Source organism: Gymnoscopelus microlampas (assembly GCF_963454915.1).
Source record: "Gymnoscopelus microlampas genome assembly, chromosome: 9".
Taxonomy (NCBI): Eukaryota; Metazoa; Chordata; class Actinopteri; order Myctophiformes; family Myctophidae; genus Gymnoscopelus; species Gymnoscopelus microlampas.
The window spans coordinates 38,405,121-38,418,181 of record NC_139946.1 but is presented as its reverse complement, the minus strand read 5'-3'; the positions used below and the strand labels follow the sequence as shown (position 1 = coordinate 38,418,181).

The 13,061-nt window shown below is 39.0% G+C and overlaps 1 protein-coding gene across 1 annotated transcript in view; it reads right to left on the bottom strand.

Annotated features, from left to right (window-relative positions):
- Nucleotides 1-8,995: 8,995 nt before the first annotated feature.
- spata6 (spermatogenesis associated 6) overlaps nt 8,996-13,061 on the bottom strand; it is a gene marked incomplete at its 3' end in the record, with an annotated part of 38,373 nt that continues 34,307 nt past the window's right edge. The window contains exons 13-14 of the mRNA XM_084067017.1: nt 11,246-11,310; nt 8,996-9,161 (exon numbers count right to left, since the gene is read on the bottom strand). Of these exons, the coding sequence (XP_083923143.1) occupies nt 8,996-9,161; nt 11,246-11,310 (231 nt within the window). The remainder of the gene's footprint in view (nt 9,162-11,245; nt 11,311-13,061) is intronic.

The following is a 13,061-nucleotide window of genomic DNA, read 5'->3' as shown; positions in this document are numbered from 1 at the left end:
ATTGTCAGCAACAGCCAAGAACACAGGAGTCTATCCCTATTACTGCACTAGACCCCAGGGAGACAGACACATGCTGATTTGACATTTCCAGGATTTGAGTCTTGAGTCCCAAGACTCAAGACCCAAAAGAGTCTTGAGTTGAACAAATTACTCCCGCGGAGACATCAAATTTCTCTTTTGGGCCTTGGAGTCCCAAGACTCAAGGCCCAAAAGAGAAATTTGATGTCTCCGCGGGAGTAATTGGTTCGACTCAAGACCCAAAAGAGCTACTATAGGGGGTCCGCCAAATCTTTTTGTGATGATAGGATTTTGTTTGATGTGATTTTGTTCCCAAAATGTGTCACTACCGAAACATGTAGAATTACCTTAGAATAAAGATAGTTATATGAATGTATTAATTTATTTTTTCATCCTCCCCTTTACAGACTATTTCTAAACATTAATGTAGGTGGTTTCTACAATTAAATAGATTAAAATGAATATTCAAACTGATTTTTTAATATTGAATTCTTAAGATTTATAAAAATGAAATGCTATATTTCTTTGTAAAATGTATAAAGTTGATTATATTGATTTCAGAATTAATGATAGTTGAAATTACACATACACCTATCATTATCATAAAATATTGGTTGATAACTCACTATCTTTGATTTTTGACAAAATAACTGGTGTTTCAGTTGTGACTGCACTAATTTCGGTAGTGACTGTATTGTTACGGTAGTGACCATAGTATTTTGTTTACAAGGCCGTGCCATAGTCACTTAACTCTTTTTGCTAAACATTGATTGTTGACATAACACATATACCTAACCAATCATTATCATAAAATATTGGTTGATAACTCACTATCTTTGATTTTTGACAACATAACTGGTGATTCGGTAGTGACTGTATTGTTACGGTAGTGACCATAGTATTTTGTTTACAAGGCGGTGCCATAGTCACTTAACTCTTTTAGCTAAATATTCACTCATAACAATGTTATGAGTGAATATGTTTGCTTTATGTTAGAAATATAATGAAAAATTATCAATAAAATATAGTAATTCATTATTGAAGCAATCACAATAGGTCTCATCTTCCATATACATTTATTTGGAAGGACAAACAATATTTGCAATTAATATTGAAATTAAGTATTTTGTAACTGAAACACTTGACAAAAACATTTACAAGTCACTACCAATCAACTTTAAATTGCCTGAAACGTACTCCTAACAGGTTTTTGGGGGAACATTTTTTTTTTCGTTTCGGTAGTGACACCATTGTGTCACTACCGAAACGGAAAAAAAATGACTAAGTCCAGAGCTCGATGAATGTTAGGGACCAAAAAAAAAGTCACTACCAATCAACTTTAAATTGCCTGAAACGTACTCCTAACAGGTTTTTGGGGGAACATTTTTTTTTCCCTTTCGGTAGTGACACCATTGTGTCACTACCGAAACGGAAAAAAAATTACTAAGTCCAGAGCTCGATGAATGTTAGGGACCAAAAAAAAAGTCACTACCAATCAACTTTAAATTGCCTGAAACGTACTCCTAACACCTGATTCGGATGCTATCAATGCATAGAATGGGAGATTATCACGTTCTATCAGACCATTGAATGGGCGAAGTAGGCGACCTACTGTCTACCCCGCGATTTATCAGACCATTCATTCGGCGTAATCAGGAGCTACTGACCTACCGACGGAGATGACTTAAATACTTCAGTTTCGGTTTTGGTTTTGGTTGTTTTGGTCTCGGACCATGACGGAGGCGCGCAGTCTCAGGCGAGCTGGAGCCCCGCGACGGGCCACCGAAGGAGCTAAGGCGACTGAGTTGCCGTCCGGAGCGGTGCGACGCTCGCCTGTGCCTACTCAGCGCCGTTCGAGTTATGTACCGATACGCACAGAATCGTAAATATTGTTGTGGGGACTGCTCCGCCTCCGTCGGTAGGTCAGTAGCTCCTGATTATGCCCAATGAATGGTCTGACAAATCGCGGGGTAGACAGTAGCTCGCCTACTTCGCCAATTCAATGGTCTGATAAAACGTGATAATCTCCCATTCAATGTATTGATAGCATTCGAAGCCGGTGCTCCTAACAGGTTTTTGGGGGGACGATTTTGGCCTCCACACTTAGTGATTATTTCGGATTTAACTTTCGTTTCGGTAGTTTGATTACAAAATGTAAGTTGTGTAAAAAATAATCTGACTATACTAAGTTGTTATTTGTTTGTTTAAGTCAGGCTATACTCTACTCAGAGTCATAAGTTTACAAAATGTACTAAAGTACAGTGAACGTCTGTGCGGTTTGTCTTCATCACTGAAAATAACGTACATGTAAACTGATGTCATGTGCAGTTGGGGTGAAGAAACACAACCATTTCACTCCTAATAATACCTATTTGATTTGACATCCTGACTTGCTGCTGTAGCTGAGGCTTGAACCTATTACCTGCGGCTCACTAGTCAGTGACTCTATCCATTCACCTACAGCTGTTCCCTTGGAATCTGCGGTTCTGAAACGTTTTGTTGTCAACCCCCCAAATTGACATGTATTTGGGCAGTGGACCCCAATGTGAAAAGATGTAGTGTCAGGGCCCCCCATGAAAAAGATTTATATTTATGCTGTAACACATTTTTTTAAAGTTATTTGTCTTGTTTGTTGTTCAAGTCAAAGCACCAGGAAGGCTGTACTTGTCAGCCATCTGTTAGCTCAATGGGTTGAGACGCAGTATTCATGATCCAGAGGCCATGAGTTCAAATCCCATTGATGTCTTTCCTATGATTCTTTCCTTTGCAGACTGGCTTCCAGAAGATCAACTGAAAACTACCAGGAAGGCTATATTTGTCATCCAACTGTTAGCTCAATGGGTTGAGACGCAGTATACATGATCCAGAGGCCATGAGTTCAAATCCCATTGATGTCTTTCCTATGATTCTTTCCTTTGCAGACTGGCTTCCAGAAGATCAACTGAAAACTACCAGGAAGGCTGTACTTGTCAGCCATCTGTTAGCTCAATGGGTTGAGACGCAGTATTCATGATTCAGAGGCCATGAGTTCAAATCCCATTGATGTCTTTCCTATGATTCTTTCCTTTGCAGACTGGCTTCCAGAAGATCAACTGAAAACTACCAGGAAGGCTGTACTTGTCAGCCATCTGTTAGCTCAATGGGTTGAGACGCAGTATTCAAGATCCAGAGGCCATGAGTTCAAATCCCATTGATGTCTTTCCTATGATTCTTTCCTTTGCAGACTGGCTTCCAGAAGATCAACTGAAAACTACCAGGAAGGCTGTACTTGTCAGCCATCTGTTAACTCAATGGGTTGAGACGCAGTATACATGATCCAGAGGCCATGAGTTCAAATCCCACTGGTGTCTTTACTGTGATGCTTCCCTTTGCAGACTAACTTCTAGAAAAACAAGTTAAAACCACCAGAAAACCTGTAACTCTCAGCCAACAGCATAGCTCAACTGGTAGAGCGTCTGTCCAATAACATGACTTGACTTGACTTGAGTGGGTTAGATTCCCACTCGAGTCAAGTGTCCCCGGTAACTTGGGGCAACGGATAAATTGACTGATATCCTTAGTGATGCTTCCCTTTGCAGACTAACTTCTAGAAAAACAAGTTAAAACCACCAGAAAACCTGTAACTCTCAGCCAACAGCATAGCTCAACTGGTAGAGCGTCTGTCCAATAACATGACTTGACTTGACTTGAGTGGGTTCGATTCCCACTCGAGTCAAGTGTCCCCGGTAACGTGGGGCAACGGATAAATTGACATGACTTGACTTGACTTGACTTGAGTGGGTTCGATTCCCACTCGAGTCAAGTGTCCCCGGTAACGTGGGGCAACGGATAAATTGACATGACTTGACTTGACTTGACTTGAGTGGGTTCGATTCCCACTCGAGTCAAGTGTCCCAGGTAATTTGGGGCAACGGGGCATTTTCAGTTGCCTCAAGGTACCGGGGACACTTGACTCGAGTGGGAATCGAACCCACTCAAGTCAAGTCAAGTCCTGTTATTGGACAGACGCTCTACCAGTTGAGCTATGCTGTTGGCTGAGAGTTACAGGTTTTCTGGTGGTTTTAACTTGTTTTTCTAGAAGTTAGTCTGCAAAGGGAAGCATCACTAAGGATATCAGTCAATTTATCCGTTGCCCCAAGTTACCGGGGACACTTGACTCGAGTGGGAATCTAACCCACTCAAGTCAAGTCAAGTCATGTTATTGGACAGACGCTCTACCAGTTGAGCTATGCTGTTGGCTGAGAGTTACAGGTTTTCTGGTGGTTTTAACTTGTTTTTCTAGAAGTTAGTCTGCAAAGGGAAGCATCACAGTAAAGACACCAGTGGGATTTGAACTCATGGCCTCTGGATCATGTATACTGCGTCTCAACCCATTGAGTTAACAGATGGCTGACAAGTACAGCCTTCCTGGTAGTTTTCAGTTGATCTTCTGGAAGCCAGTCTGCAAAGGAAAGAATCATAGGAAAGACATCAATGGGATTTGAACTCATGGCCTCTGGATCTTGAATACTGCGTCTCAACCCATTGAGCTAACAGATGGCTGACAAGTACAGCCTTCCTGGTAGTTTTCAGTTGATCTTCTGGAAGCCAGTCTGCAAAGGAAAGAATCATAGGAAAGACATCAATGGGATTTGAACTCATGGCCTCTGAATCATGAATACTGCGTCTCAACCCATTGAGCTAACAGATGGCTGACAAGTACAGCCTTCCTGGTAGTTTTCAGTTGATCTTCTGGAAGCCAGTCTGCAAAGGAAAGAATCATAGGAAAGACATCAATGGGATTTGAACTCATGGCCTCTGGATCATGTATACTGCGTCTCAACCCATTGAGCTAACAGTTGGATGACAAATATAGCCTTCCTGGTAGTTTTCAGTTGATCTTCTGGAAGCCAGTCTGCAAAGGAAAGAATCATAGGAAAGACATCAATGGGATTTGAACTCATGGCCTCTGGATCATGAATACTGCGTCTCAACCCATTGAGCTAACAGATGGCTGACAAGTACAGCCTTCCTGGTGCTTTGACTTGAACAACAAACAAGACAAATAACTTTAAAAAAATGTGTTACAGCATAAATATAAATCTTTTTCATGGGGGGCCCTGACACTACATCTTTTCACATTGGGGTCCACTGCCCAAATACATGTCAATTTGGGGGGTTGACAACAAAACGTTTCAGAACCGCAGATTCCAAGGAAACAGCTGTAGGTGAATGGATAGAGTCACTGACTAGTGAGCCGCAGGTAACAGGTTCAAGCCTCAGCTACAGCAGCAAGTCAGGATGTCAAATCAAATAGGTATTATTAGGAGTGAAATGGTTGTGTTTCTTCACCCCAACTGCACATGACATCAGTTTACATGTACGTTATTTTCAGTGATGAAGACAAACCGCACAGACGTTCACTGTACTTTAGTACATTTTGTAAACTTATGACTCTGAGTAGAGTATAGCCTGACTTAAACAAACAAATAACAACTTAGTATAGTCAGATTATTTTTTACACAACTTACATTTTGTAATCAAACTACCGAAACGAAAGTTAAATCCGAAATAATCACTAAGTGTGGAGGCCAAAATCGTCCCCCCAAAAACCTGTTAGGAGTACGTTTCAGGCAATTTAGAGTTGATTGGTAGTACGTTGTAGTGACTTTTTTGGTCCCTAACACCACAAATGGTTGATATACTCTTTACGAATGTCTTACGCATCATTTGCTTAACATGAATGATAATTCTAGTAATTGTTTGGTGTCTGCATTCATGAAAGCCAGGTAGTTTGCAACAGGTAAGGAGAAAGTCCACATTAACAGACAGTCATAAATGATGAACTGTCTTCACTTTACTGTAGGGCACATAATAACATGTACAAAGGATTTATAGATATTTTAGGAATGTTTTACAAAGCATGTTAAACATGAACAAACACATTAACAGACAGTTGTAAATGATGAACTGTCTTCACTTTACTATAGGGCACATAATAACATGTACTAAGGATTTATAGATACTTTAGGAATGTTTAACAAAGCATATGTTAAACATGAACAAGCTACCAATAGCTTGTATATATTATGTAACATCAGTTACAAATGATTTAATAATCATTTACAGATGTATTATACATGGCTTATTCATGAATAGTTACTAATACCTTTATAGATGATTTGTAACCGTAGTTATAAAGGTTTTAGTAATCATTTACGAATGTCAATAAACAGGTTGTTAATGATTTGTTAATAGTCTACAAACTGCTTATAAACGTTTATAAATGCTTTAGAATGGGTCGTTACAAATGATTTAATAATCTTTTACAGATGTATATAAATGGCTTATTCATGAATAGTTCACTACTTACTAATACTTTACAAATGATTTGTAACTGTAGTTATAAAGGTTTTAGTAATCATTTACGAATGTCAACAAACAGGTTGTTAATGATTTGTTAATAGTTTACAAACTACTTATAAACGTTTATAAATGCTTCATAACGGGTCAGTATTGTAAAGTGCTACCGTACAAGTCTTAGAATTATAGTACTTGGTAGTCTAATTAGTATACTTAGACTTTTCTTTATACTTTTCAGTATAAGCCAAGTATGCTTAAGTATACTAGTTTTAAGTATAAATCTGTTGAGTATATCAAAAGTCAACTTAAAGCATACTGTCTCATTTTTTGTATAAAAGAAGTATACTTATAGTACACTTTAATAAACTGCTTTATTCAGTACATGTAAGATCATAGCACTCATTCTGTCTGTGTATTCAGTAATAAAGTCATTACTGCTAAACTTTGATTGATTGATTGATTGACATTTTTATTAGGCAATTTTCTTTTAAAACATCACAGTTACATTTATAATACTTTTGTCTAAAAGGTCCGTCCAAAAAAGCCCTTGCGGACTTGTTTCCGTTGGGGTCCTTGGTACTCATTTCATAGACATATATAGTAGCAAACAAACAGTTCAAATATCAACATAAAAATATACAGAGAAAAAATAACACGTACATGTACAAAAAAGAAGAAAAAAAAGCAAAAAGCATGAAAAAACTTATATATACAAAAAAAGGGGAGGGGGGTCGTCTGTCTACCGGGAAACTGATACTACCTCCTCTTTTGGTCTCCAGAAAAATGAGTTTTTTGGGCTGTTTTAAATGAGCCCAGCGAACTGCATTTTTTGAGGGATGGACTGGACTGTTTGTCCCATTAGTTTATAATTTACTCTTCAGAACAGTCATTAAGTTAATGAAGGTAATACAAAATAATACATCTGTAGCAGTAGTAAAATATTTAGTGCACTTTAGTATATGTTAGAATATTTAACTGGACGGAATGCTTATAAAAAATACATTTCTTTTTATATGTAGGTGCAACTTGACATTCATCAAACCTGCCCCCAGGGCTGTTCATTGCCACACACATAGACACTACATACAGTATCTTTAGCTGTCGGAAAGAAACCCATGTCCATGAAATGTTTTTAAATAAATGAATGCACCATTTTATACTTTGTTGTATGACCATGTCGCGCAAAAGTAGCGAAAAGCCGATCAACAACTCCTCAAAATCTTCGCCTACAATGCCATACCCAAAATAGGGACACAAAATTGAAAGTGGTTGTATTTTTTATAGATACTTTTTTCAGGTTTTTTTTTTGTGTTTTTACTTTGCAAGTAAAACATTTTCATTGTTTGACCCCCCCCCCCCTCATTTTTATAAATACTTCTTCGTTCTTGTTTTCCTGAAAAGTAACAGATTTGGATATACAAGGTTTCTACCCGACAGCGACGATTATTTTAGGATATTTAACTGGACGGAATGCTAATAAAAATACATTTCTTTTTATATGGTGGCACAACCAGACATACATCATATCTGCTGCCAGGGCTGTTAACTTCAGTGGTGGAAAAAGTACTCAAATTCTTTACTTAAGTAAAAGTACCAATACTGCAAAATAAAAATACTCTGTTACAAGTAAAAGTCCAGAATAAAAAAAATGACTTGAGTAAAAGTACAAAAGTATTGGCATCACAATGTACTTAAAGTACCAAAAGTAAAAGTACTAAATATTTGAAAATAGCCGATCTACAAGCTCACAACGCGTCGCGATGCGACGCGTTGTGAGCTTGTAGATCTGCTATTTTCAAATAGCCTAGGTATAAAATAGGGCTAAAGTGGTTAATGTGTGTTTCATAATATCATAATTTATATCTGAAAAGTAACTACTAACTAAAGTTTCCAAATAATTGTAGTGGAGTAAAAGTACAAAATTTGCCTCTGAGATGTAGTGGAGTAGAAGTAAAAGTATTGGAAATTGGAAATACTCAAGTAAAGTACAAATACCTCAAAATTGTACTTAAGTACAGTACTTAAGTAAATGTACTCAGTTACTTTCCACCACTGATGAACAGTCACCGGTCCACTCGGTTTCCTTCTGCAATGGAGGAACAGCCACGTGAATTAATGCCTGAACTATGAATTGCCGTTGACCCTTTGCAATGCACTACAATTCAATACACCGTACAGCAGTGGTTCTCAAACTTTTTCATGTCAAGGACCCCCTAATTGACACTTATTACCCCGCAGACCCCCATTTGAAAAGATAAGCCAGGGACCCCCATAAGAGAAGGTTTTTACGGCTCTCTAGCAGTGATTCTCAACCATTTTAATTTTAAGGACCCCCAGTTTGACATGCATTAGGCTACGGACCCCCCATTTAATGGCATTTATACCTCTGGGACCCCAATTCACATTGTAAAACCAATGTTAATTTAACTCTGAGAGTGTACAAATGGAGCCAAATGGACCCGTTAGGGTCCATTTGTGTCCATTTGGCTCCATTTGTACACTCTCAGAGTTACAGACCCATAAGGGTCCATTTGGTTCCTGTCCATCATTTAGCTGGGGACCCCCTGGAACCCCCTCAAGTACCCCTGGGGGTCCCCGGACCCCACTTTGAGAACCATTGCTGTACAGTAAAATGTTAGTTGGAGCTAGAGGCCTTCCTGTACATGTCCTTGTAGATTTCTCCCAGACTGTCCTCAAACACGGCTCTATGGGGCTTGCCGCTGTAAAGGGACGACGCCTGGGTGCTCCAGTAGGACCCGTTGTCCACTTGGAGAGACGTCTCCCTCACACCACCTCTAGTGCTAAGACAAAGACAAAACAAAACCTTGACCAGGGACGTGCACAGATAGACTCTAGGTGGTGCTGGAGCACCTGCCCTTTGCCCTCTTGACCAGAAGTGCCCTTTTGAAAAAAAGAAAAAAAAAAGTTTTTTTTTCTTTTCAGTTTACAGGAGGGGTCTTCAACAGAGGGTCCGGGACCCCTAGGGGGTCCTCAGAGTTACTACAGGGGGTTCCGCCAAATCTTTATGTGATATGATTTTTCTTTTTACCATAACCACTGGAAACATAGCATCCCTTTTCTGAGGAGAACTTTAGCCAAAAATAGCCGATCTACAAGCCCACAACGCCTCGCGCTGCGAGGCGTTTTGGGCTTGTAGATCGGCTATTTTTTGGCAAAGAGGTATAGGTGTAGAGGGAAAAAAGAGCAGACCAAGTAAACAAAAAAAAGTATAATTTACTTGAGCACCTGCCCCTCAAAATGTCTGTGCACGCCACTGACCTTAACCATGGTGTAGCATGTTTGAGGGACTTGACTGCTTGGAGAGGTGCTATGGAATTATGACATGCCCCAGACCAGAATAGAGAAAGTAGAGTTCATGACGGTTAACCCATTAAGACCTGAGACCGATTCTACAAAATGTCTTCCAAATCAACAGTTTTCTGAAATCGGTGTTTCTATATCAGTGGTGCTCAAACTTTTTCATGTCAAGGACCCCCAAAATGATATGTATTTGGCTGCGGACCCCCCATCTGAAAATATTTTGTTCCAGGGACCGCCAGAAGCAACGATTTGAGTTACAAATCTTCGCTTTAAAAATATATATATATTCAAAGATTTGCACACATTTTCTCGATTTTACAAAAATAGCAGATCTACAAGCTCGTCGCTATGAGCTTGTAGATCTGCTATTTTTGAATAGCCAAAGTGTAAAATAATGCTTTTTTAGCTCAAATCCAAAAATGTCACAGATGCGTCCCAGCCTCCAGGTCTTAATTAAGGGGTTAAACAGACAACATATAGCACACTGTCTGCAGTAGAGGCTTGCTTATTTTCAATAATATTAAACAGTCACGCACATCCACAAACCTTTTGAAGATAGGTGCTGAACCCAAAACCGACCAAGATCAAAGAGCAAAAAAAAAAAAGGTCTGCACACTGTAGCTCCCTCAAGCGATTTTTTTCCCCGGCATCCACCAAAACACTGACATTTCGAGCCGTAGTTTTCTTGAAACGTCGGATGCCGAAATAAATGTAACTTAAACCATTAAGACCGGGGGAAGCGTCTGTGTAATTTTTATATATTTCTTTGGCTATTTAAAAATATCAGATCTACAAGCTCATAGCGTGGCACCGAGTGCCGTCCCTGGAACAAAATATTTCGAGATGGAGGTCCGTGGCCAAATACATATCATTTTGGGGGTCCTTGACATGGGAAAAGTTGGAGCACCACTGATATAGCAACCAAGCAACAAAAATGATATGTATTTGGCAGCGGACCCCCATCTCAAAATATTTAGTTCCAGGGACCCCCATGAAGCAAAGATTTGAGTTAAAAATGTTCTCTTGAAAAATATATAGAGAGCCCTGTAAGAGATTTGCACACATTTTTTTTTCTCAAAAAATAGCAGATCTACAAGCTCGAGCTTGTAGATCTATTTTTTGAATAGCCCAAGGAAATCTAAAAATGACACACAGATGTGTTCCCGGTCTTAATTGGTTAAGGGAGCTGCCGTGTGCAGATCTTTTTTGCTCTTTGTTTATTTTCAATGATCCCAGCCTGGTTTTGGACAACACACGCGTGTGCTTCTTTTTTGATTATAACACATACTAACAACATTAGTGTGGGAAAGAAATATGAAGAACTATTGGAAATCACTACCATCTTGTACAATGAAAAGGTATGTCTTAGTCCAGAACAATTAATTATTATTATGTTTTACGCTATTAGGTTAAGTTACATAGTCAGGCCTAACCATCCTGATTATACTGTATATTAGTGCAGACATGATGGATGGATGTGAGGCCATATGACAGGTAATAATTGAGAAGTCAGTAGAGAAATCGTCTACAGGTGGTCAATATGTTGAATAGGACAGTATTTTACCTGGTGCAGTGGTCCAGGCTGTCACTGGAGATGTCACAGCGATCCGCTGTACTTTTCTCCTGACCCTTAAGTGAAACAAGACACAAACATCATACGGTCAGAGTGCCAACAGAAATCAATACTAGTACGAAGCATCACAGAAGGCAACAAATGACAGAGACCCAAGATAGGGTACACTCCAAGCAACACAAGTTACTCTTCAAGAACAAATCAAACCTCAAAACATTTAATTCAGGGAGGAAGAGGAGGATGAATCCAAATGGTCTCAAAAGACTTGAGCTTTTGATGTGTCACTGAAAACAGGGTTGTTATTCATTATATACAAGGTAAATTGTGTACCTCGTTATTACTTCTCTAAGTTTAATTTCTTGTAAACTGTAAAGTAAAAATGTATCGTTATGTATTCTAGTGTGTAAAAGTCTTTATTTTCACTCAGTATATTTGTTGCACGTACAAGGAATTTGACCTGGTGAGGTTGATGCTTTTGACTAAATAGATGGACAGGCAGCAACAAAATGTCAAACCCAACCAATATATTGGTCTTTTGTCCATTTGATGTGTTTTGAGAGAACTAGTAATGACGAAAAATGCTGGTGACGAAAAATGACGAAAAATGCTGGTGACGAAAAAATGCTGGTGACGAAAAATGACGAAAAATGCTGGTGACGAAAAAATGCTGGTGACGAAAAATGACAAGAAATGCTGGTGACGAAAAAATGCTGGTGACGAAAAATGACGAAAAATGCTGGTGACGAAAAAATGCTGGTGACGAAAAATGACGAAAAAAATGCTGGTGACGAAAAAATGCTGGTGACGAAAAATGCTGGTGACGAAAAAATGCTGGTGACGAAAAATGACAAAAAATGCTGGTGACGAAAAATGACGAAAAATGCTGGTGACGAAAAAATGCTGGTGACGAAAAATGACGAAAAATGCTGGTGACGAAAAAAATGCTGGTGACGAAAAATGACGAAAAAATGCTGGTGACGAAAAATGACGAAAAATAATGGTGACGAAAAAATGCTGGTGACGAAAAATGACGAAAAATGCTGGTGACGAAAAAATGCTGGTGACGAAAAATGACAAAAAATGCTGGTGACGAAAAAATGCTGGTGACGAAAAATGACGAAAAATGCTGGTAACGAAAAAATGCTGGTGACGAAAAATGACGAAAAATGCTGGTGACGAAAAAATGCTGGTGACGAAAAATGACGAAAAATGCTGGTGACGAAAAAATGCTGGTGACGAAAAATGACGAAAAATGCTGGTGACGAAAAAAATGCTGGTGACGGAAAAATGCTGGTGACGAAAAATGACGGAAAATGCTGGTGACGAAAAATGACGAAAAATGCTGGTGACGAAAAATGCTGGTGACGAAAAATGACAAAAAATGCTGGTGACGAAAAATCACCAGCATTTTTCGTCATTTTTCGTCACCAGCATTTTTTCGTCACCAGCATTTTTTGTCATTTTTCGTCACCAGCATTTTTTCGTCACCAGCATTTTTCGTCATTTTTCGTCACCAGCATTTTTCGTCATTTTTCGTCACCAGCATTTTTTCGTCACCAGCATTTTTCGTCACCAGCATTTTTTCGTCACCAGCATTTTTCGTCATTTTTCGTCACCAGCATTTTTTCGTCACCAGCATTTTTCGTCATTTTTCGTCACCAGCATTTATTCGTCACCAGCATTTTTCGTCACCAGCATTTTTTCGTCACCAGCATTTTTTTCGTCACCAGCATTTTTCGTAATTTTTCGTCACCAGCATTTTTCGTCATTTTTCGTCACCAGCATTTTTTCGTCACCAGCATTTTTC